The 26,074-nt window shown below is 33.1% G+C and overlaps 1 protein-coding gene and 1 pseudogene across 4 annotated transcripts; one reads left to right on the top strand and one right to left on the bottom strand.

Annotated features, from left to right (window-relative positions):
* Nucleotides 1-815: 815 nt before the first annotated feature.
* LOC132170035 (cysteine-rich receptor-like protein kinase 26) lies at nt 816-17,308 on the bottom strand (annotated as a pseudogene).
* Nucleotides 17,309-20,915: 3,607 nt separating this feature from the next.
* Nucleotides 20,916-24,243, top strand: LOC132170032 (cysteine-rich receptor-like protein kinase 26). 4 transcript variants are annotated; one of them, XM_088512182.1, is made up of 7 exons: nt 20,916-21,756; nt 22,012-22,140; nt 22,620-22,741; nt 22,829-23,039; nt 23,151-23,388; nt 23,575-23,725; nt 23,866-24,243. In XM_088512182.1, exons 1-7 carry the CDS (start codon nt 20,931-20,933, stop codon nt 24,214-24,216), a joined length of 2,028 nt encoding a protein of 675 aa, XP_088368308.1. In that variant the 5' UTR covers nt 20,916-20,930; the 3' UTR covers nt 24,217-24,243. The 4 variants fall into 4 exon arrangements, with proteins under 4 accessions (XP_088368308.1, XP_088368307.1, XP_088368310.1 ...); XM_088512181.1 differs by having other exon boundaries at nt 22,012-22,146; XM_088512184.1 differs by having other exon boundaries at nt 20,931-21,756; nt 21,988-22,140.
* The last annotated feature ends 1,831 nt before the right edge of the window (nt 24,244-26,074 follow it).

Raw genomic sequence — 26,074 nt, 5'->3', positions numbered from 1 at the left:
TATTGGTTTTTTCAGTTTACCTGTGTGAGTAGAACTTGGTGTAGTACGTTGTCTCTGTTTGTATGATAGCAATCCATTCCAAAGACAATCTTTCCAATAAATTAATAAACACTACAAAAAAAAAAAAAAAGGGTTCTTTACTAATTTTTTTAAATAGGTTCAATTGTCAAGGAATTTTTGCTGGCAGATTTTTTTTGTTGCCATAATTAAGTTGTTCCTAGCATATGCGGTTAATTTTTTTAAAAAAATTCTTTTAAAAAGCGGTTAGCGGTTATTAGAGTTACTAACTGCTAGTTAACTGCCTAGGCGGTTACGGTTAGCGGGTTTAGCTAATACCCACTAACTATAACCGCATTTTCACCCCTATATCTTATGATTGTAAAGTTTGTGGAGATGGTAGAGGGTCCTGCAAAATAGAGGGTAAAATTGTAAAACAGTGCTCCAAGAGGGTTCCAAAATCCAACTCATAGCTTTGTTTTGATATACTATATTAAATTTACTACTTATTTATTTAAAAAATTTAAGTTAAAAAATAATAAAATTAATTATTTAATTAATATTTTAATAAAACTGAAATTATTTGAGATTTCTTTGACAAAAACAGGTAGAAAAATTTTCAATTGGATTCAGGGACAATATACTTTTACTCTCATCTCCATAACAAAGAGATTTTTTTTAAAACCACCAAAGAGTTCGAGCTGCGCATACAAACAGAAACAACAAACTAAATATACTACTATGGTATAGAATCATGAGCATAGTACGCAGTTTAAAATTACAAAATATATATTTTTAATTGTAACCTCTATAAGGCACTAGCACGGGTAAGGCTCAATAATTGAAGCCTCATTTTCTAAGGCTTGGATGTAGTTGCCTTTAGGTCTCTCATTTGACTCTAGCTGTAACCCACGTGTTTTGCTCACATCGAGATGCTGGCTCTGAGTCAATGTTACTGTGCATAAAAAATGCAGGTTGCACGGGTACTGGAAGAGTGATGGAGTAACTATTAAGCATGAGTACTACTGAAGCCATGGTTGGTCTGTCAGCCACATTTTCTTGAACACATAGTAACCCAATGTGAATGCATCTCATAATTTCAGTTGTTGAGCCTAGTCTTATTGTTGGATCCACAATATTTGAAGCAGTCCCTTCTCTCCAGTTTTTCCATGCCTACAATATATGATATAGATGGACAAACACAATATCAAAAAGAAAGTTCTATTATAATTAGGATAATTCATGTGTTAATTTACTTGAGCCACTGTTATAGGACAAGGGAAATGCACCCCAAGCATAATTGTACTTACATAGCTTAAAAGATTATCCACATTCTCTCCATTTCGGAAGCAATTGTTCTTTTGTGCACTTACCATCTCCAACATTAATACCCCGAAACTAAAGACATCGGACTTTACTGAGAATTGTCCATGCAATGCATACTCTGGGGCCATATATCCACTGCATGTCAACATCAATAATATTAGCTTCATTTGAATGGAAATAGACCTCTCCATAATTATCTTCATGAAATTTTAGTTTCCCTAACTTTCACAACAGGTTAAATCTTAGTTAAGACTTTAATGTTATGTTTTTTGGTCCAAAGTAGACAAAATGTCTCTCCTCTTAAGATACTTACTACGTTCCCACAATTCTACTTGTGTTTACTTGACTTTCATCCAATAAAACTAATCTTGCCATGCCAAAATCTGAAATTTTTGCGTTTATTTCTGCATCTAAAAAAATGTTACTAGCTTTAAGATTACAATGGATAATACGAAGTCGAGAATCTTCATGAAGGTAAAGAATCCCTCTAGCAATGCCTCCTATAATCTTGTAGCGCCTTTGCCAATCCAATTGTAAACGTTTAATTGGATCTGCATATATCAACCAAGTTGTCAACCTAAAAGATATATTATGAATACATTCTAAGATTTTTTTTTTTTTTTTTTTTTTTAAAAAAAAAAACAAAACAAAAAAAAGTGCAAACATACTGAAAAGGAAGTGATCAAGGCTTGTATTTTGCACAAACTCGTATATTACTAATCTTTCATTTCCTTTCAAGCAGAAGCCAAGGAGCCTAACTAGATTACGGTGTTGAAGTTTAGCCACTAGTAAGACCTCATTTTTAAATTCTAAATCTCCTTGTCTAGAATTGTTTGACAATCTTTTTACAGCTATAACTTGTCCATCAGGTAGCTTACCCTGTTGACATATAATAATGAAGTGCATGTAAACACAAGGGATTTGAAAATTAATTGACATATATATGGATGCTACCCTTCTCTATAAAATTATATCAGATCACCTTGTAAACAGCAACAAATCCACCTTTGCCGAGCTCATTTTCTTTAGAAAAGTTATCTGTCGCAACTTTAACCGTACCAAAGTCGAATTGCAAGGATTCCACGCTTCTAATTTCATCAACACCTTCACATATATAAGTGAAGAAGTCAATACTACTCAATGAATAAATTAGGTTCATAATTATTTAAGAGTAACAATTTAAAATGTATACACAAAAAAGCACCAAATACCAAATGACACAGTAGTGCGTATTAATGTAATAATTTTCAGTTTGTTATTGGAAGCAACTCCTCGACAGAACTTTCTAATTTTCAGTTAATTATATGCTAAAACATGATGGGCTGGAAAAGTTGTAATGGTAATAGCGGTGGAATATTACTCTGCAATATTCACGCGGCATAACTGTTTAAATAATAAATAACAAAACAAACTTTTCACTTACTTTCAAGTGTCTCTTTTGGCCTCCTCTTTACTCCAAAATATACGCAGAAGGAGATGACAAGTAGTACAACAGCAGCAATTGACACAACTATAATGACGACAGTCCTAGATGTGTTGCTCTGCAGGCTCCCTGCAAAAACCATATATATGTTCTCGTTAGAAGATTATGGTGGTTGAGTTTCGGAATTGGGATTAACTTTAAAGTACTGTTTAGCGTAATTAAACAAAGACTTATACATAATGCGTGAACATGCAGCATCTTACATGGCATATATGGGTACGTACCTTTTGTTGTATTGTTATTGGTATTGGTTAATGGTGGAGGAGGAGATGCTGGTGGTGCGATTGGAGATTTTGGGGTTGATGCAGCCGTTGTCGAGTTATAGAATTGGTAGACCTCAAACCTGAAATTGCAACTGGGTGTGACCACTCGCCCACCTTGCTTACTATCACAACAGACTGGAATATCTTGAAATGCCTCAAGTAAGCATTTGTTGCAATCTTCTTCAGACAAGTCAGGTGTGCACTGTACGAGTCCGTATAATGTTTTAAATTCTGGTGCGGTTCTATTTCCTGTTGCAAACTTACGAAGAGAACCACCTGCTGCAGCTTGACTTCTTAGGCTTTCCAACAAGCTCGAAAGATCATGGTTGAATTGAGCCACGTAATTGGCCGATACGTTGTTCACGTTCCACAAATAGAAAGGTGGTCTAATACTTTTCACGACGCCAAAAATGGAGCGATTTGAGTAGCGTAACATACAGTAGTCGTAGCCTCCAATTGCCTCCTTCTGATTGGGACAGACCTGCTTGATAAGAGACGTAGCGTTATTGAGGCAATCGCGGCAAACATCTGGGTTAACATCTCCTCTACAAAGCCCAATTGCATATACTTTGTCAGCGTTTTGACCATAAGAGGAATTGTAGAAGCCATAGTCAATTTCGGTGTTGGATGAGAGGGAGGGGAGAAGGTGATTGAGGTTTTCCTCATAAATACTGTTAGCGGTGTAGTTTCCCTTCTCGTTTATACAGAAATGATAAAGGAAGGCTGGCTGCGCGACTGCTTGAGCAGTGAATCTGAAAATGGCAGAGAGGAAGAGAAGTAATCTAGAGGAAACCATTGCGCAATGCGTAGAATGACACGGTTTAGACCTTGATAAGGGTGAGGTAGCTGACCTTTAGGTTTGTGTTGGGGTGCATTTCTGAAGCCTCTATGAATTAAGTCAATGATCTTTGGTCCTCCCTCTCATGAAATTTTATCAGTGCATTATTAGCTGGTCGGGGAATCAGGTCAAACATGTAAGCCTGAAAAACTATTTTGGTATTGGAACGAAGATAACAAAAACAATAGCGGCCCTCTGCATACTTAAATATCTCTACATGGACTGATCGAGGGGCTTTTCGTGGTTTGAAGTGGTACAGAGGGCAAGCCACGACGCCTAAACCTGATTTGCCCGCCCCATCTTCAATGGACGCGTTACTGTCATCGTGCATTCTTAATTAGGAGTCTTGCTATCCAGCCAAGAATCAGGCAAGTGTAGCCAATGTCTAACGTGACTTTATTTTTTTTAAAAAAAAAAAATGTAGAAATCTATCTCTCTTCTGAGTCTTGCTCGGACATATATTAAAATAATAATAAAAAAAAAAATTGTTAGTTAAATTCCTCTGAGTTAATATTTAGTTTCTAATGCCTCAATACTTGTTTTTTGATTCAAAACTAAAATTTAGGGGTAGAAGGTTAACTCATTAGAAATGGTATCACCCAAAAGGGATTCGATTATCCTAAATTTGGTACTAATGCCTCAAATTTGGTACTAATACTTCAAATTTAGTGTTAATTCTTCAAATTTGGATTTCCCTTTAATATGTCTCTTCTTCAATTAAAAAAAAAATGCAAAATATCTGAGGCTTAGCTGCCTCAATTTTACAGTTGAAAATCTCTACTCAGATTTTTGACCAAATTTTTTTAAAAAAAAAAAAAAAATTCTTAGCCACATCAGACTTTAGTAGATGGTGGGATGGCCCCAGGCTGCCAAAAGTCTCTGCTCCTTAATTAGTATATGTGTCTCTGGTCGATGCGGTGACCGCCAACGGGGGTATTATATGAGCAGTCGCTGCAATGCAGAGTGCTAATTAGAACCCAATTATTGTCCGTTTATTCAATTAATAAATTATGTTATTGTTGAACAAGGAATATATAATTGGATTCTACTTTTGCATGAAAACGGAAGGTTTAAAGAAAATGAGAGACGAGCCGGCCTCTATACCTAATGTACCTCACTTTTTTTTCTTTTCTTTTTTTAAACGGAAGGTTTAAAGAAAATGAGAGAGAGCCGGCCTCTATACCTAATGTACCTCACTTTTTAAAAAAAAAAAAGAAAAAAAAAAAGAGCTGTATCGTTTCCTTAAAAAAAAGAACGGTGGCAAAACAATTCAATGAAATCAAAGCCCTTCCTTTCTTTGCTTCATTATTTTCTCTTCCAAAGAATGCAAAAGCCTAAAAAGTTCATATTACAAATGACTAATGTTTGAAGAAGACTAAGATCTCTAATCTAATCTAATATATATAATGTTTACTTTTAACTTTTAATAAACATGATTTCAAAAAAAAAAAAAAAACTTTTAATAAACATGATGGTCTAATAGCTTGACAAGTGGCGTTCTATTTATCTGACAAATGTTTTCATTTAATTAAACTGTGCATTTAAAACAAAACAAACAAATGAAGAAAAAACAAAAAACAAAACAAAACAAACCGTTTCTACAAATGAACAAAAAATAAAAAACCAAAAAACTGTTCTCTCGTTTTAAAACAAACAAATGAAGAAAAAAAAAAAAAAACAAACAAACCGTTTCTACAAATGAACAAAAAATAAAAAACTAAAAAACTGTTCTCTCAACCAATAAACAAAACAAAACCGCTAAAACACTTTCTACCCCATTCAACAACAAACACCCTCTAAAACAGTTTCTACTTCATTATACCCTCTGAAACATCCTTCATTCTACACCCAGGAAATTTATTCTATTCCTTTTATAAACTGTCATTTACTGTATGCATTTATTTAAGTTTATTTTAAACAAAATCCCCATTGTTAAAATTTCAATTGTTTTTATTATGTTTACAAATTGCCATTGTTCAATGTTATTGTTTATGTTAACACTGTCATTCGCTGTTATTGTTCGATTTGTTGTTATCATTTTTGATGAGTCTATTTCAAAACACGTTTCATTGGTTACAGTTCAAAAATTCTCGTGCAAACCCCAGATAAAAAAATGGCTGAATTCTCAAATCCATGTTCACAGAAATGAAAGCAAAAAAAGAAGGGGTTTTCCTTAGAAAAATTAAAGTTATGGATATGATTAAGTAGTGGAGTTATTTCCCACTTTCTTTTCTATAAATTGTTTCTACGTTTTGTTTTTTCTACATTCCGGTTTGAAGGCCAAATTTTTTTTTTTTTTTTTTTTTTTTTTTTTGAGAAAAGAACAAATTTTATTGCATATTCCTAGGGGTGTCAACCCGGTCCGGTTTCCCGGTTTTTGGCCAAAACCAGAACCGGAACCGGGGTACCCCGGTTCTTGGTTTTGGGAAACCGGAACCGGAACCGGGACCCCGGTTAACCGGGGTCCCGGTTCCCGGCCGGTTCCGGTTTTACCCAGTCCGGTACCCGGTTTTTGAAAATAATTAGTGTTTGGGGCTTATTTTAGGTATTGAGCTTAAAATAAGCCCATTATTTTTTTCATAAGTTAGCTCATTTAAAAAAGAAACTATTAATCTTTTTGTCTAAATTAAAGAGGCTTTATTGTGATTGTTTCAAATAATTAAAAAATAAACCTAAAAAAGCATAAAAATCCTAAATAATCAATGTTTTTGCCTATACGAGCCTTAAAAATAAAAATTCAAATTTTTTAAAATACCCTAAACATAATTTTAAATTAGATACATAAATAAAACATTAAAACAATAAAAAGTATTGTTTTATATATATACTGAGTATTGCGTAATACTAAGAGTAAAAGAATTAAAAAAAAAAATATATATATATATATATATATATATATATATATATATAATTTAATACCCGGTTCCGGTTTTCCCGGTTTTGACCGGGTGCCAAAAACCGGGACCGGAACCGGGGTCCCGTTTTTTTTTTTTTTTGAAACCGGAACCGGAACCGGGTCCCGATTTTCCGGTTTCCGGTTTCCCGGTTTCCCGGTTTTCCGGTCCCGGTTCCGGTTTCCCGGTTATTTTTGACACCCCTACATATTCCTTATGCTAGAGCTAATTGCTCATGCAAAATGGTATCACAAATACATTCAGGAGGCTCACTCCAAACATTATCAATTCCATGTTGTACAGCATACCTCGACAGAAGGTGTGCCCACCATATTCCCTGCTCTCTTCACAAAACACATATGCCATTGGGTAAACAGTTGAAGCTTCACCTTCATATCAGCCACCAAATGCCCCAGACTACTCCCATCATTCTCCTCACAGTTGACAGCTTCAATGATACCTTTGGCATCCCCTTCCAACTGGACATGAGTAAATCCCAACTCATAGCAGGTATCAATGGCCAGCAAAGCAGCCTTAGACTCAGCTGCAGCCGGTGAGAGGTTCTCCTGGCGCGAGATGCTTCTGGCCTTAATCAGACGACCGTGATCATCTCGAATGACAACACCACAGCCTAGGCGACCAGAAGCACTATCAATAGAAGCGTCCCAATTGGCTTTCACCCATCCAGTACACGGGGCTGCCCAACGGATCATGCCTCCAGCGTCGTTATCCTGTGTAGGTGCAAGCCGGTCTTCTTGAGCGGCCCTGTAATCTTCTGTCGCCCGAACAGTCAACTGAATCAAAGTTGCGGGATGAGAAAAAAGTTGAAGGCCAAATTTTGATCTATAAGTAATAAACGTTTTGAGATAATGAAGATAGAAAGCCGACGTAGAAACTGTAGAAAAATCCAAATGGAATATCTATCAAAATGTTCTAGAACTTTTTGGGTTCTTAGTATCCTAAAAAAGATTGGGAAACTATATATAGTATATGCAAATAATTATAGTATAATTATTAAATAATCATTAAAATCATTTAATGATTTCTAAAATTGGAATTAGTTATGAATTAAATTAGAGGAATGATAGGGACCCAACTTTTTTGCCCAACAAAAGTCCAACTTTTACCTTATTTATTTTTTAAAAATAAAATAAAATAAAAAATGGAAAAAATGTTTGAAACAACCCTATCTATTTTTTGTCTTTCTTATATTTGGTATTTTTTAAAAAATGAAAAATGGTATTTTTTTTCATAATAATGTCATTTTTTTCAAGAAAATGTCATTATTATGAAGAAAAATACTATTTTTCATTTTAAAAAAAATACTAAATAAAAGAAAGGCCAAAAATAGATAGGGTTGCTTCAGACATTTTTTCCATTTTTCATTTTGTTTTTTTTAGAAAAAAAATAAAGGGTAAAAGTTGGACTTTTGTTGGGCAAAAAAGTTGGGCCTTTAGCATTTCTCATTAAATTAATATCAAAAGGTTTATTATATCTCTTTTTAAAATTTAGTTGCCTTTTTAGACCCCAGTTAGATCTCCATCTTCTTCCTTGCTTTCTGTTTACTTTGATTTGAAATGAATCAATTCAGTCTCATTCATTGATAAACGAGCTTAAAATTCAAATAACACAGAGCAAAAACTCTGAAGTAACCATAGCCGAAGCTACGAGGTTACAAGTGTCAAAGATAACGTATTACATTCTAAATTCAAACAAAATCCGCTAACCTATAACTAATTTTCAAATTAAACAGCAACTCTGTGCCAAACAGACTCAAACTAATGCATAGGTAGCTCTTATTCCTTGGCACTGAGGGTAGAGAACCCCAAGCCAAAGTTCATCCTCCTCAACCCGAAAGCCAGGATAACGTTCACATCTACAACCCAAAGGTTTGAACCAAAGAAACAAACCAGAAGGGCATCAAGTGGGTAGATCGAGAGAGAGGACCGAGCATTATTACAAGCAAAAACAAAAACAATTACTGGGAAACAAAACAAAACAGAAAGAACAAAGAAAGAAAGGAAAGCCAGACAAAATTACAGGGAAATAAACAACATAAAAAGCGCCTCAAGAGGATGACAGCAGCCGAAAAGAAGAGCCGATTGCGCGCTTGTCGGAAACCGAAAATGGAAGGGGCGTTGGAAGCTCATCGTGGTGGGGGCGCGGAAAAGGCCCAGCAGAGGACATTAGGCGACGGAGCACGCGGAGGAGATCGGCGGTGCACTCAAATGGAGGGGGAAGTTTGAGTGAAACCCTAAGAGCATCACCCATAAAGTGCACCTAAACATGCAGAAAAAACAACAAAAGCAAATACAGAAAGAAACTAGAACAACTAGGGACCAAAGGAGGGGGAAAAGGTGGAGAGGAAGGGAAAGGAAAAAATCACCCAAAGAGCTAAGGGCATCAGGTAAATAGGCTAGCTCGCTAAGCGAAAGAGGGCGATGGAAGGGGAGAGGGGAGGCAAAAGAGGGAGAGGGGAGGAGGGCCGGAAGGGGAGGACGGCTGCTAGAGATGAAACCCTAGCAGAGAGGGAAGAGCAAAACTCCATTCACATGTGTTATTTTATGATATCTTAATATCTTTATAGTTCACAATTTGCAGTATAAAACTCCATTCAAATATGTGTTCTAGATTCCTTTTTTAACGCCACTATATAACGGCATATATTTACTGTTGACGTACACATTCATATTTCTTTTTTAATTTCATTTAAATGAAGCAACATGTCGATCAGTCGTAATACTAAGATTTGGCAGAACCAAATCATAGAAAAAAGCCCAAATTAACCATAGGTCTAATTAAAAATCTAATATATCGAGAAAAGTGAATTTCATGAAATTATGGCATGCAGAAGATGGTATAAATTATGAAAGATTATATCCGAAACAATATTAAAAAAAAAAAAAAAAAAAAAAAAAAAAAAACCCAAGCAATCCCCACTAAATTATGATCTAATCACAATAATATCTTTAGTCCCACATTTTATTGTTTGGATCGCCTTAAAAATTTTCAAGCCAAGAATATTTGTGACATAATAAAAATAAGAGGCCCATTTCATTATTATTTTTGCCATGATTCATTCACAGGTGAAAAAAGGGATAAATTAAACCGTTGGGAGTATTTTATGTGTTTCGTTCTGTTTCCTAAATTTTTCTACTGTGGGAAATTTCCCGACAATTGGGTCTAAAATGCAGCCTCTCAATCCCTACAATTGAGTCCATTATAGATCGTGTTGTTAGTGGGTTAGTTTGTTAGAAGTTATAGTCACCAAGGACTGCAGGTTTTTCTTTTGTTCTTTTGCTTCTTCTTTTTTTCCTGTCATGTATTAGAAGAAAAAAAAAAATCAAATTATACACGTACTTAAACTATTAATTCACTGTCATGCCAGAATATTCCGTCTGCATAAAATTATTTCCTTAGTCTAATTATTTGATATTTGTTGCCAATATCCTGTTTGGATGACAACATAATATAAATACATCGATCTTTCATCTAAAGTTGTTAATGCTTTTTGCTGTACTTTCCCAAAAATTTTATTCAGTGACAACATTTTGTTTTGTAGCATTAATTTCTTAATATTTTCACAGTACATAAATACTTTTATTTATGTCTAAAATGCTATTTGTTATTCGTTATTGGGTTTTTTTTTTTAAGATTACAATATTATGTACACAATCTCTTGAATTAACGTTTAAAATTATTAAATACATGTGCTTTCTTTTGCTTCATTAATATTGGGAATTCAATTGTAATATGCGTTGATGTATTCTAATATATTATCTACTATCTATTATGTATTATCTATTCTATTATCTATTATCTAATATCTAATGTAATCTAATATCTAATCTAATCTTCTTCTTTTTTTTTTTTCTTTTTTTTGAATAGGGGAGTTTTCTACAGGAGAGTCTAATAACTTTACACGTGGCATTACATTTAATTGACAGTTGTTTAGTTTAAATTAAACTTTGCCAGGAGAGGCTAATACCATGACATGTGGCATTCCATTAATCTGACAAGTGATTATTTTAAATGAAACTGTACGTTTAAGTTTGTAAATCAAAACACACTTGACACATTTTCACATGGCTTCAAACTGCTCTAGATCTCTCTCTCACGCTCAATTGTCATCAAGGGTACAAAATATATAACTTTGTATAGTTTCTTTTAGCCATAAAACTACTCTATCTCCCTTCCTCTATTCTGCTGTTCTTTCCAATTGTTTCACAACCCTCTGAAATTTCACTCTATCTACATCGAGTAAGTTTATTTTATCTCTTTTCAAAATTTAATTACCTTTTGAGATTGCCGATTAGATCTCCGTCTTTTTCATTGCTTTCTGTTTATTGAATTTCACTTAAATATGTATATTTTAGATTCTTTTTTCAAATACATTTATTTTAGGCCAAATATGGGTGTAGTGAATTGATATTAGGGGATTTGGGAAAAATGGGCGTAAATGGCATTGAATTGGGTACTTTTGTTTGGTTTAACTTTGGTTGGTTGGTTGGTTTCTATTTTCACAAAATATTTATCTCTCTTTCTTTCATCGCCTCTACATATAACTAGGGTTGGTTATCGGTCGGTTCGGACCGGTTAATGGGCTTATCAGTCGGTTAATCGATAAGCTATCGGTTAACCAAATCCTAATCGATTACCGACCGATAAGAAGTGTTAACAAAAAATTATCGTTAATCGGTTAACCGGTCGGTTAAATCGGTTTGAGCTTTTGTGGGCTTTTACTGGTTGCTAATTGGGCCAAAAATTAATTGTTTTGGAGGCCCAAATACGTTTTGTTGGGCTAAAGCCTAAAATAGCTTATTAAAAATTAGTTATTTTAGAATATATTTTTGGCTGAAATAGCTTATTGAAGCTTTTTTTTTTTTAAAAAAAAAATTTATTTTATATTTTATATATTGATCCACTACAATAATAAATATAAAATTCTAAAAAATTAAAAATTAAAATAGCTTATCGGTCATATCGGTTTTTCGATAAAAAAATTTTTAATCGACCGATTACCGATCGACCGATAAGCTTATCGGTATAAAATTTTTAACCGATTACCGACCGATCGATAATTATGAGTTACGGTTAATATCGGTTCGGTTAAAGTCGGTAATGGGTTAATCTGTCCACCCCTACATATAACGACGTATTCTTCCCGAAAAAAAAAATGATGGATTATTCTACGCCGGTGAGAACAGACGTTTCAGAAGTAGATTTTTTTTTCTGAGTAGTATAATTTTCAAAGCGAAGCATGCACGTTGCCACTTTGAGTTCATGAAAATCATGGATGCCATTAATCGTGGTTGCGGTAAAGCTTTTTGAACAACCCATGCGGTAAATCATAAATGGAGTTTATTCTACAAATGTAAAAAAATAAAAAAATAAAAAAATCCCAAAAACTGTACGCTCAACCACCATCAACATTTTAAAAAACAAAACAAATTAAAACCACAAAAGAAGTTTCTACCCCATTCAACAACAAACACTTACAATTCTCTTATGTATAATATCTCATTATACCCTCCGAAACATTCTTCATTCTACACCCAGTAAGTTTATCCTATTTCTTTTAAAAATTTAGTTTAAATTGTGTTTATTATGTTTACAAACGGCCATTTATTATGATATTTAGTCAACATCAGATTTTTTAAATTTCAATTGTTTTTATTACGTTTACAAATTGCCATTGTTCAATGTTATTAATGTTTATGTTAACACTGTCATTCACTGTTATTGTTTGATTTGCAGTTATTATTTTTGATGAGTCTAATTGAAAACACGTTTTAATGGTGTTATTGTTCAAAAATTTCCCTGCAAACTCCAAATTAAAAAATGGCTCAATTCTCAAATCCCAAAACGTTTTCCAACATTTTGCTAGAATACTCATTTTGTTTGAATACTCATTTGGGATTTTTCTGCAATTTCGACATGGTGTTTCTCTCTTCATTATCTCAACATTATTCTCAATTGCTTTTGTTTTCCTGTAAGGGTGTTGACAAAATTATGGTTCATTGAAAAACAACAAATTAAATAGATTTCATTACCGCTTTTTTTGTTGTTCAATTCAATGGGTTCAAAATTATGACCTTTTCTAATGTGGTTAAATGTAATCCAAAATAAATTGCTATATATATATATATATATATATATATATATATATATATATATATATATATGTATGTATGTATATATATATATATATTCTTTTTGGAGTTCAACAATTGCTAAATTCAAGGTCTACTTTTCATTTTATTTGATAACAATTGTCTCTTCCTATTTAATTATTCCCCATAACCACAAGCGAGTCGCTTTTCTACGGTACATATTTTTGGCATAAGAAAAAGTGTTGTAGAGGGAAATAAAATTTAATTGAAATTATTAGTATTTTTCTAAGAAGTAAGAAGTTAAAACAAAAAATGCTCAATTTTACGAACCAAGTATAGAATGATATTTGTCTTTGTCTATGCATGATTCAGGAATAATGTTTTCTCATCTTAAATAAAGTTATTTTGGGCAGTCAAAGATCATGATCTTTTTGTTAGTGTTGTATTATAACAGTTTTTTGCACACCTTTTAATTTTGATTATTAGTTTCAATATGTGATTCTTTTTTAAATATATAAATTCTTTTATATTTGGTAGAAATTGCAGATACATATAGCAGTTGGTATTCAAGCACAAAGCCAATTAGCGTAATAGCTTTTCACAATCTCTTTTTAATACGGGTTTGTAATATTTTTCATATGTAATACAATTTGAGCAATTTTTCTTTTTATTAATTAGAAAAAATACAACTTGAGCATTTATGTTGTTGTAAATATTCTCTTAATGCTTTTCTTTTTCTTTAAAGCTTTATAGAACGCCTTTTTTTTGCTTGTTTCCTAGCTACTTGAAACTTTCTTTTTTCTTCTTTCATTTATGTATCCACTAATTATTATTATTATTATTTTCCTTTTGTCATTTTTAGCAACAAACCCGTGCAATGCACGGGTTTCAAGCTCGTTTCATTATAATTAATGTGTTATTTTGGCTGAGTTATAAATAGACTTAAAATACTTTAGCAATTAGCATACTGTTAGACCTCTGCACATGCCACACCATATACACTAAACTATACAAAAGTAAGTTTATATTTTTTCGTCTAACTGAAAAAAATAAAGAAACAGCTAAAAAAAAAAATAGAAACAAACAAAAAGGAAAAAAAAAATATATATATATATCTGAATTTTTTCTTAAGGTATTTTTGTTATTTTGGGAGCGGAAGGAAGACATTACGTACAACTCAGGTGGTAGATTAGGGTAAACATTATAAAAATTAAAATTTAGGAGATCATTGCAAATAAAATAATAGTTAGAGGGGATCAATATAATGCATAATGCTCATGAACAAAATAATAAATTAGTTTGTTATTAAAATAAATTGATAAAGTTTACATGAAATACTGAATTATATGTTAAACTATTTAGGAGGGACGTCGTCTCTACGGAGTTGGAGTTGTGACATGAGAAACTGAATTTGCTGCTCCATCTGTCTCTGATTGGCTTCCATTTCTTGCTGCCGCTGTGTTTGTTGTCTCTTCATGGAGTTCACTTCCTCCTGCATCTCTCTATGAACGGAGCTTATTTTCTCTTGCTGTCTGTGAACCTCTCTCTCTGCCTCCTCACACCTCTTCTTATACTCATCCAACTCCCTAGTGAGCTGACTCACGTGGGATGAGCGTGATGAAGAGGATGAGGAAGGCCGCCGCCACCGTCTTGGGGGCCTTAACTGGACTGCATCATCATCAGTTTCCGAGGATCCATCAGGAATAGGCAGGTCCTCGTGGATCTTCAAATGCACACACAAAGTGAAAAATTGTTGCATAATTTGTGTACGTAGTTAAATTTTTTTTTAAAAAAAAAATTAACAAATTATTATTGTGTTGAAATTGAGTAAATTGCCTACCTCTTCTTCATTAATATTGGGAGTGACAAAAGATCCATTTTTCTTCTTCCGCATGCCACTGAGCTTCTTCTTAATCTGAGTGTACCTCTATATATTTCATTTTAAACACAATTAAAAACCATGACATACTATATATATAGAAAGAGAAATAGTTAAGGAAATACGAACTTATATACACCAATACATACTATATATTTTGAGGAAATTAAGAACATTTATCCCCCTTCCAACTTCCAACAAATTTGTAAAGTCCTCCCCAAATATTTTAATTGTTGTGATATCTCCTCCATTTAATATATCATTAATCTTTTAAGGGGAAACTTTACTTTGCCCCCCTAAACTACCATCATTTTTGACATACCCCCCTTGAATTTCAAAACCTCTTATTTTGCCACCTTAAACTTTTAATTTCTATCACTTTGCCCCCCTCTGTTAGTTTTTACCGTTAAACTCAAACGATTTATATTTTTATGCCTATTATACCCTTACTCAGTCCACTTGAAATTCTGAAAACACCCCCAAACTAAGCACCCACACTCAGCTGTGTAAAGTAATGGAAAGTTTTTGGTGTACTGTATTCATAGTGGAAAATTTTTTATGACTTTTAAAATCATAATTAAATTTGTGATTGACTATTATTGAATTTTAATCTAATAGTGATTTTAAAAACGACATCAACTTGGGAAGATAAAATTAAAGATGGTCTGTGGCATTACTTGAGAAAGTAATAAGCCACATATTGAAGTATGTTAAATTGTATTTTATATATTTATAGAGAGGTGGAAGAGTAGCCAACAAAAAATTTAGACTAAATGTGGAAGAGAATAAACCTACAAGAAAATAGGATAAAGCCTTAATATAGAGAATATAAAAGGGTAAAATCAAACCTAAATGGGAAATATTCTTACAAGAAAACTAAACCAACTTGCGATGACATTTTTCGTCATTAAATAATTTACTTCCCCAACTGGCGGTTTAAGTTATAATAAGTACCATTCTAGATAAAAATAAAAAATTATATGCAATTACCTCGTAAATAGTACCATATCCACCTTGCCCATGCTTATTTGCTTCAGAACCACGGTTTACTTGCAAGGATTCCAATTCTATGCGTGTAATTTCATTCGTAGCTTCACATAAGAAACAAAGTCAACTCTAATTAATGAATTAACCAAGTCAACTAAGTATAAGATGAGTTCCATATTTTAAAATGTGTGCGTACAATTAACCTGAATATGTCTAGAAATAATTAAACTTTTTAGTGACACATTATATATGTCTAGAAATGTAACAAATTTCTTTTTGTTTTTATTAATTGGAAGTCACTTAATTAACTTAATTATTATGATTCAATCCTACTTGATGCGGGCTAAATAATAATATCCTCTGATCATATTGAACTATTTGCCACATTAATTATGTGAAGTTAATTATATCCTAATAAATAAATATTGAAGCATATGAATCACTTTTGTGATACACGCAAAGCCTAACTTTTTGGAAAACAAATATAACAAAACCAAAATTTACTTACTTCCGTCGTTATTCCTTCGGCACACGTACTTCACACTCGTACGGATGCCCAGGCCGATGATTAGTGCCACAACTGCAGAACCAGTTAGCACAAATATAATGATGACGAATATTGGATATCGCTTGCTACCCTGCGCTGCAAAAACTATAATCCTGTATCATTTGTAATTTATAAATTACGAGTGTCCTATGGAAAATATAATGGAGCTCATGAGCAAGCCGTACCTTCTCTTTTATTTTCATTGGTTGGTGTACGTGTAGGCCACGCAGGAGTTGTAGGGTTATAGAACGGGAAAACCTCAAACCTGATATTGCAACTGGGTGTGATCACTCGCCCACCTTGCTTCCCATCACAACATTGTGGAATATGTTTAAAAGCCTCAACTAAGCAACTGTTGCAATCTTCTTCAGACAAGTCAGGTGTGCACTGCACAAGCGCATATAATGTTTGGAAGTTCGGTTCCGTCGCGTTTCCTGCTGCAAACTTACGAAGAGGACCACCAGCTACAGCTTTACGTCTTAGGCTTTCTAACAAGCTCCTAAGATCATCGTTGAATTGATCCACGTAATTGGCCGATACGTTGTTCACGTTCCACATATAGAAACTTGGACTAGTTTCCTCGACGCCCAAAATGGAGCGGTTTGAGTATCGTAACATACAGTAGTCGTACCATCCAATTGCCTCCTTCTGATTGGGACAACTCTCCATGAGAAGAGACGCAGCGTTATTGAGGCAACCACGGCAAGCATCTGGGTTAACATCTCCTCTACAAAGTCCAATTGCATGTACTTGGTCAGGGTTTCGGCCGTAAGAGGAATTGTAGAACCCATGGTCAATTTCGGTGTTGGAGGAGAGGGAGAAGAGGAGGCCATTGAGGTTTTCCTCATAGGTACTGTTACCTGTGTAGTTACCCTGGTCGAGTGCACAAAAATGGTAAAGGAAGGCCGGCCGCGCGACAGCTTGGGCAGTGGGCATGAAAATGGCGGATAGGAAGAAAAGTAGTACTCTTGAAGAAACCATTGCCTTGTGTTCCGTAAACTACCTTCTCTTTTTTCCTTCTCTGTCAGGAAATTTGAGCACAATTGCATGTAAACCTAAATGATTTATGTATATTTAATTAAAAGCTAAAGCGTCTCTATCAAAAAGAAAAGAAAAAAATTGGAAGTGTGACAAGTGTCAATGGACCATGGCGAATGGCGATCAAATCACCTCTCGGGATTAATTAGTACGCATTTTTTTTTTGTCAATGCATGCGGCTAAGAGGGAAATTGCTATGAACTAGCTGGGCGGCGTGCCAATTCCATATTCCAATATGTGAAATTTCCACGAGTCCATCCGACGCAAAGGGATAGACATCAAATAAAGAAATTATATTATTTCAGCGGTATGGATAGTAAGTCCCGAATTTTCAAATTTTTTTATTTTTACTTTTTAGAAAAAATGTGAAATCAATTTATATGATTTACCTGATTTATATAATTAGCTCTATGTAGTTTTCTCAAAAGTCCTAGGTATGCCAAAAAAACAAGTTGTTGCTAATTAATAAGAATGTACCAATACAATACTATAGAGAATATATTCTCAACCAGTACAATACTATAGAGAATATATCATAAGTTGATTTTTTGTTTTGTTTTGTTTTGTTTTTTTTTTGGGTTCTGAGCGAATTGATTGTATATTCCATTATTCCTTAATTTGGCTTAAGTCGTCGTCTTGGTCAACGTCAAGTTGATGGTAATTGCAAACAGCTGGAAAGTACAAGTGAGGTGGGATTTCATTGAGGGAGTCTTAAAAGGTAGTTGGGTAATTAATTTTTAAATTGATATTTAAATACATGAATATTCTACTATATATAGTAGGTATTCAAGAACGGTACACGAAATATTAATGAATTTGAAAGAAACAATTAAGAATGGGCGTTCGCCTAAAAAAATTTAGGAATCGTGGCCTGTCATCTACCACATTTGTCTCGATCAAGCCGCGTGAATGCATGACGGAATTGAAAATCAGATCGTTATTCAAAGCATGTATGAAAAACCCCGGTCCTCAGTCAATCTAGAAATATTTAAGTATCCAAACTTGGTAATTTCTTCTTTTAGATAATGATAAATAATAAAAATTATTCTCTTAATTATTTTTATATAGTGAATGAGTCAATTTATTATTGAAGTTATGTGAGACCTAATGAATTCAAAAATTTAATAATACATTTATTAAATAAAAAAAAAAAATTGAGATGATATATATATATAACATATACCTCATAAACAAATAATTTGTTAGGTTTACGTGCTTTAAGATAGAACTCACATATTTAAAACCTACTAATATTTTTTTAAGCTAAAATAGAGCAGGTAATTAGAAAAGGTTGAATGTGAATTCAACATTAGATTTTTCAACATCATTGACTTAAAGTCAGCCCACTACATACCTCACCACCTCACCCTTCTCTACGGGTCTAAACGAGTTGAACTTGAGCGAGCTTCTCTTATTTTGACTCGACTCGTTTAAATTTTACTCGAATTCAAGTCGAGCTCAAAGTCGAGCCAAAAAAATCACATAGTAGCGTTGACTCAAAGGCAGCATTCCGATGGGAGCAAAGCACATGGGTTACAGAGTCAAATGAAAGATCTAAAGAAAACTCCGTCCAAACCTCAGTAAATGAGATTTCAATTACTGAGCTCTACCCACACTAATACTGCTTTGTAAAAGTTACAATTAAGAATGTATGTTTTGTAATGTAAAACGACTATGATCCATGATTATGTATCATAGTAGCTTTTTTAGTGCTTTTTTATGTTCGTATGTAGCAAGAACTGTTTGGTAGTCGAGAAAAAAATGATCACATTGTCTCTTTAATCCAATTGAAAATTTTTCTCCCCGTTTTGATTGTAGTAGTCTCATATAATTTTAGTTTATTTTTAGTGCGCCATTTAACAATTTTTTCCTTACTGCTAACCCATATTATTGTCATTTGAATATTTGAGCTGAAGAAGGTCTCTTTAGCTTCCCATTTAACTATTCATCTTCCCAATTAATTATCACGCTTCTTTACAATGGCTACATTGCACTTTAATTTCGAAAATCTTTTGCAAAAATGTCTTAGAAAAGAATAGCAAAAAATATAAATAATGATAATAATGGAAAAAAAAATAAGAAAAAATAAGAAAGAAAAGAAATAAGTTATGCCGGCTGGATTTTATCACCTGCCTATTTAAATGGTTCATGCCAAATTTGAGAGGAATCAGTGTTAAATTAGATTAGTCGAATTCGATTTGACGTATGCAATTTTTTATTTTCATTTGACATAATTCAAACCCAACAACAACACCAACCTATAAACACCTCTAACAAAAATAAAAAATTACAAAATTATGGCCGAAATTTAAAGTTGATGCATGTAATCAACTTTAAATCATGACTATTAAAATGGATAGGTTCGTTGTCGTTTCTTACATGCGCCTTGACCACATTAATAGGAAACGCGTACTGGACCACTGTTTAAAGTTTGGCCCGCGAAGAAAGTTGTTGTACGTCCATGGATAATGGCGATTGGCGAGGAAGTCACGTTGCGGCCTCGTACGTGGCTTGTCCTCCACCACTTCTCTCTCAATCAACTGGAAAACTGGCATTCATTGTTCAACGAATGCGAAACCCTTCGTTCATGGAGAAATAGTAAAGTATACGGCACTTGCATGGACTAGTACTAGATTGCGATTTTAAAGCGTAATTTAAAAAGGACGAAAATTTCTTTTCAATTAGCTTCGAAGAAATTTCTTCAAACTTATTTTTATTAAGAATTATTTGTTATCATTCTAGTAGTTTAGAAACTTAAATATTATTTTTTGAAAAATTTAAATATGTTGAATGAAACTTATCACCTATTAAAATACGTTAAAAGAAATTCTTTCCAAATTGATTTGAAGCAAATTAATAGAATAGTGATTTTCATTTAAAATTTTTTGTTCATTTAAAAATAGTAATTTTTAAATGTGCGATTTAAAAATGTAAATTTAAAAAACGCAATTAAACGTTTAATAAAATTGTAATTTGGCCTCTAAAATCACAATTTAGTCTTCCACTAACTGCAACATCAACTAGTGGGCTCCAACGTCCATCACGATCTAAGACTCTAAATAGTAAATAGTTGGGGAATACTGGTGACCGGTCCATGGGGAATTTTACCAAACCCAAAAGCAAATTGGTATCAAATATCAATAGAGTGAAATGTTACAAAGTAATCTCAAATGCTTATTTTTTAAAATTTTTAAAATTCATTTTTATTATTGGATGCTATATATACTTTTATTTTATTTATTATATCTATTGTCACATTAAAAAATAAATACTTGAAAGTATATTCGTGTAAAACTCTTTATTTGTAAATCACGATGCGAATATTTGACTATATAATTTAGACATATTTAAGTATGCAAAGTGGGTCATTTCTTTTGTCATCTTCCAATAGACAAATGTTTCAATTCAAAGTTAGATTTTTCTAACATAATGGGCTTTAAAGGATTCCAAAATGGCACCCAACTTAAAAGTCAGTCTACGACTCTACTATAGCTCCCCCTTCTGAATAAAGAGCCTGTTAAAATATTCAAGGCCTAATCCTTGCCATTTTACGGAACAAAGGGCAATGGTTTCCTCTAGATTACTTTTCTTCCTCTCTGCCATTTTCATGCTCACTGCTCAAACAGTCGCGCAGGAAGCCTTCCGTTACCATCACTGTTTCAATGGCACGGGTAACTACACCGCCAACAGTAGCTATGAGACAAACCTCAATCATCTTCTCTCCACCTCCATCTTAAACACCGAAATTGACAATGGGTTCTACAATTCCTCTTATGGCGAAAACTCTAATCACAAAGTATATGCAATTGGGGTTTGTAGAGGAGATGTTAACCAAGATGTTTGCGTTCGTTGCCTCTTTGACGCTAGGTCTCTTCTCAAGCAGCTCTGTCCCAATCAGAAGGAGGCAATTGGATGGTACGACGAATGTATGTTACGCTATTCAAATCGCTCTATTCTGGGCATCCTGGAAACTCGTCCTACTTTCTATTTGTGGAGTTCGAACAACGTATCGGCCAATTACGTGGATCAATTCAACATTAAGCGTTGGAGCTTGTTGGAAAACCTAAGAAGTCAAGTTGTAGCAGGCGGTTCTCTTGGTAAGTTTGCAGTAGGAAACACACCGGCACCGTATTTTCAAACATTATATGCACTTGTGCAGTGCACAGCTGACTTGTCTGAGCAAGATTGCAACTATTGCTTAATTGGGGCTCTACAAGGTATTCTAGTCTATTGTGATGGTAAGGAAGGTGGGCGAGTCCTTAAACCCAGCTGTAATATCAGGTTTGAGGTCTACCAGTTCTATGACTCGATAGCAGCTGCGTCAACCCCGTCATCTCCAACCCCGTCATCTCCACTAGCACCACCATTATCCAACACCAATACAACAAAAGGTACCCATATAATATAATATAATGCCATTATGCTTTTAACATAACAAATTATGGGGTGATCATAAGATGTTGATCACACTTGAACAATTGGGCTATCTTATCCACTCATTTGAATTTGAATGACAGTTGACTTTATGTATTAATTAGTCTTTGTTTAATTACTCCGATCACTTCAAATTTAATTATGCTGCTAATTAAGATTATTTCTCCAAATCCCAACTCAACCTTCAGAATCTTTTAATGAGATTTTTGCAGGGAGCAAGACCAACACACCTAAGACTGTCATCATTATAGTTGTGTCAAGTGCTGCTTTTGTGGTACTAGTCATCATCTCCTTCTGCATATATTTCAGAGTAAGAAGGAGGCCAAGAGAAAAACTTAAAAGTAAGTAAACGTTTGGTTTTGTTACTTAAAGCTAAAATCATTTATTAGCTTTAAACGTGATATAATTTGGGATATACTTTAATTTTATACGACATATTTAGCTCCTCTCAAGTATGAGCAACTTTAAAGCTAAAATATTTATCGAAAAAAAGTACAACTTTTTACTCTAACTACTTCAACATATTCTTTGCTTACTTTTAAAAATTATTTTTCATTCTCTTTTAAGTAATCGTAACTGCTTGTACAAGCCTTGTTTTAGCTAGACTGACTTCCAATAACAAAGTGAAAATTTTTACATTAATAAGCAATACTACATGTGTCCATAATTGGTATTTGAAAAAAAAAAAAAAACCCTTTATTTCAAACATTAGTATTAAAAATCCCGATGTTGTTGGATGCACATATTTTAAATTGTGTTACTCTTAAATAATTACGAACCTAATCTATTCATCTGAATGTTGACTTGTTTCTATGCGAAGTTGTTGATGAAATTAGAGGCGTAGAATCCTTGCAATATGACTTTGACACTATTAGAGTTGCAACGGATAACTTTTCTGAAGAAAATAAGCTCGGCCAAGGAGGATTTGGTGCTGTTTATATGGTATGGAGAAGGTTGCCATGCATATATCTGTCATGATAATTTCAAATCTCTTATGCCTACATGCAATTTATCATTATATGTTAACAGGGTAAGCTCTTAGATGGACAAGTTATAGCTGTAAAAAGACTTTCCAAGAATTCTGGACAAGGAGATTTAGAATTTAAAAATGAGGTCGTATTAGTAGCTAAACTTCAACATCGTAATCTAGTGATGCTACTTGGCTTCTGCTTGGAAGGAAGTGAAAGACTACTAATATATGAGTTTGTACCGAATACAAGCCTTGATCACTTCCTTTTCGGTATGTTTGCACTTTTCTTTTTATTTGATATTGTATTCAGAATAACTTTTAGGTTGAATACACCTCCACATATTTTACTTCATTGGATCATATACTTGCTGGGATTTGCAGATCCAATTAAACGTTTACATTTTGATTGGGAAAAGCGCTACAAGATTATAGGAGGCATTGCTAGAGGGATTCTTTACCTTCATGAAGATTCACGACTTCGTATTATTCATCGTGATCTTAAGGCTAGCAATATTCTTTTAGATGCAAAAATGAATCCGAAAATTTCTGATTTTGGCATGGCAAGATTGTTTTCATTGGATCAAACTCAAGGAAATACAAGTAGAATTGTTGGAACCTAGTAAGTATTCTTTTTTATTTGGGGAGAGTTGATGTTTACTTTGTACAAAACAAACAACATCAAAGTTCTAACAAAGATTTTTAACTTGTTCCGAAAATCAAGGGAAACTAACAATTTTGAAGAGAAGTATGGAAAGCTCTATTATTATATCCAAATTAAACTAATATTATTGATGTTGACATGCAGCGGATATATGGCTCCAGAATATGCAATGAATGGAAAATTCTCTATAAAGTCTGATGTCTTTAGTTTTGGTGTATTAGTGTTGGAAATGGTGAGTGGACAAAAAAACAATTGCTTCCGAAATGGGGAGAATATGGAGCATCTTCTAAGCTATGTAAGTACAATCATACATGGGTGCAATTCCCTTGTCATATAACTTTGACACCAGTAAATTATCGCATAGGAATTATAATAATTATGTAATAGAACTTTTTGTCTAATATTATGTTTGCCCACCTAAATTATATTCTGTAGACATGGAAAAACTGGAGAAAGGGGACTAGTTCAAATATTGTGGATCCAACAATAAGGCTAGGCTCGACAACTGAAATTATGAAATGCATCCACATTGGGTTACTATGTGTTCAAGAAAATGTAATTGACAGACCAACCATGGCTTCAGTGGTTCTCATGTTTAATAGCTACTCCATCCCTCTTCCAATACCCTCACGGCCTGCATTTTTTTTCCATAGTAACATTGACTCAAAGGCAGCATCCCAATGGGAGCAAAGCACACAGGTTACAGAGTCAAATGAAAGATCTAAAGAAAACTCCGTCCAAGCCTCAGTAAATGAGGTTTCAATTACTGAACTCTACCCGCGCTAATACTGCTTTGTAAAAGCTACAATTAAGAATGTATATTTTGTAATGTAATGTTAAACTACTATTATCCATGATTATGAATCATAGTAGCTTTTTAGTTCTTTTTTATGTTTGTATGTAGCAAGAACTGTTTGGTAGTCGAGAAAAAAAATGATCACATTGTCCCTTTAATCCAATTGAAATTTTTTCTCCCCGTTTTGATTGTAGTAGTCTCATATAATTTTAGTTTATTTTTAGTGCACCATTTAACAATTTTTTCTTTACTGTTAACCCATATTATTGTCATTTGAATATTTGAGCTGAAGAAGGTCTCTTTAGCTTCCCATTTAACTATTCATCTTCCCAATTATCACGCTTCTTTACAATGGCTACATTACACTTTAATTTCGAAAATCTTTTGCAAAAATGTCTTAGAAAACAATAGCAAAAAATATAAATAATGATAATAATGAAAAAAAAATTAAAAAAAAGAAAGAAAGAAAGAAAAGAAATAAGTTATGCTGGCTGAATTTTGTCACCTGCCTATTTAAATGGTTCATGCCAAATTTGAGAGGAACTACTGTTTAATTAAATTAGTTGAGTTTGATTTGACGTATGCAATTTTTTATTTATGTCTTGAGATGATTCAAACCCGACAACAACACCAATATATAGGGGGTGTTTGTTAAACAACACTCCCCACCATGACACTGTTTATTTGTAAAAATAAATAAATAAATAAATAAAATAGTGATTAATATGAAAAAATAAAAAAGTAGTATTGAAAAGTGAAAAATTTTGTTTTGTAGTGATTTTTTTATTTGAATGGTAATAAAAATTAAATGATGTAGTATAAAAAGTGAATTATTTGAAGTAAAATAAATAAATAAATAAAGTAGGAATATTTTGTGTCTTTGTTAATATTTTTTCATTCAAACTAGAGTTTGATTTTTCAGATGTACAGTTTCTTTTGCAGACTAAACATTAAGCACAGCTTAAGATAATTACTTTTTGAGGAATTAGTGAAGCTTAAAAAATAAAAATAAAAAGTGTAATTACCACATTAATAGTAAAAATTATGATACTTTCTTTTAGGGTGCATTGTCATTGCAATTTCATAAATAAAAAGCACAATTTTAAAGACTAAATTGTGATTTTAGAGGCCAAATCACAATTTTACTAAACGTTTAACTAAGTTTTTTAAATTCACGTTTTCAAATCGCATATTTGAAAATTATTATTTTTAAATGAATAAAAATTTTCTCTAACCTATTTCAATAAGTGACAAGTGTCATTCAACATCTTTGAATTTCTAAAAAATTAATGTTTAAATTCTTAAGTTAGTAGAATGACTCTTTAAAAATATTAAATAAAATATGTAAAAAATGAAACTTGCACTTATTAGGAGTAATGTTATAAGTCTTTCTATAGTCCTCCTAGATTCATCCCAAATGTGATGTGACTTTTAAAATCATCAATAGATCAAAAGTTAATAAATCACATCTCAAATTGAACGGCGATTTTAAAAGCAACATTATATTTGGGATGACTCTAAGAAAACTCTAAGAACACTTATAACATTATTCACTTAAGTTAATTTCCACGAAATTTCTTCTGAAATAAATTTCTATCCTTTTTAAATTACACTTTAAAATCGCAATCTAGTACTAGTCCATGCAAGTGCCGTGCACTTTACTGTTTCTCCATTGACGAAGGAATAGTACGCCAGTCTAGTACTAGATTCAAAGACTACCGACGACTTTAGAAGCCAAAATAGAAAAGTCACAAAGAAAAGGCCGGCTGAATGTTTCAACCCATTAATGTACGTTAGAGACTTCAAAAATGGCACCAACTCAAACCTAGAAAATCAGGCCAAGATTTT

This window comes from Corylus avellana, chromosome 1 (genome assembly GCF_965113065.1).
Source record: "Corylus avellana chromosome 1, dhCorAvel1.hap1.2, whole genome shotgun sequence".
NCBI lineage: Eukaryota > Viridiplantae > Streptophyta > Magnoliopsida > Fagales > Betulaceae > Corylus > Corylus avellana.
This window is presented reverse-complemented; position numbering and strand designations above follow the sequence as displayed.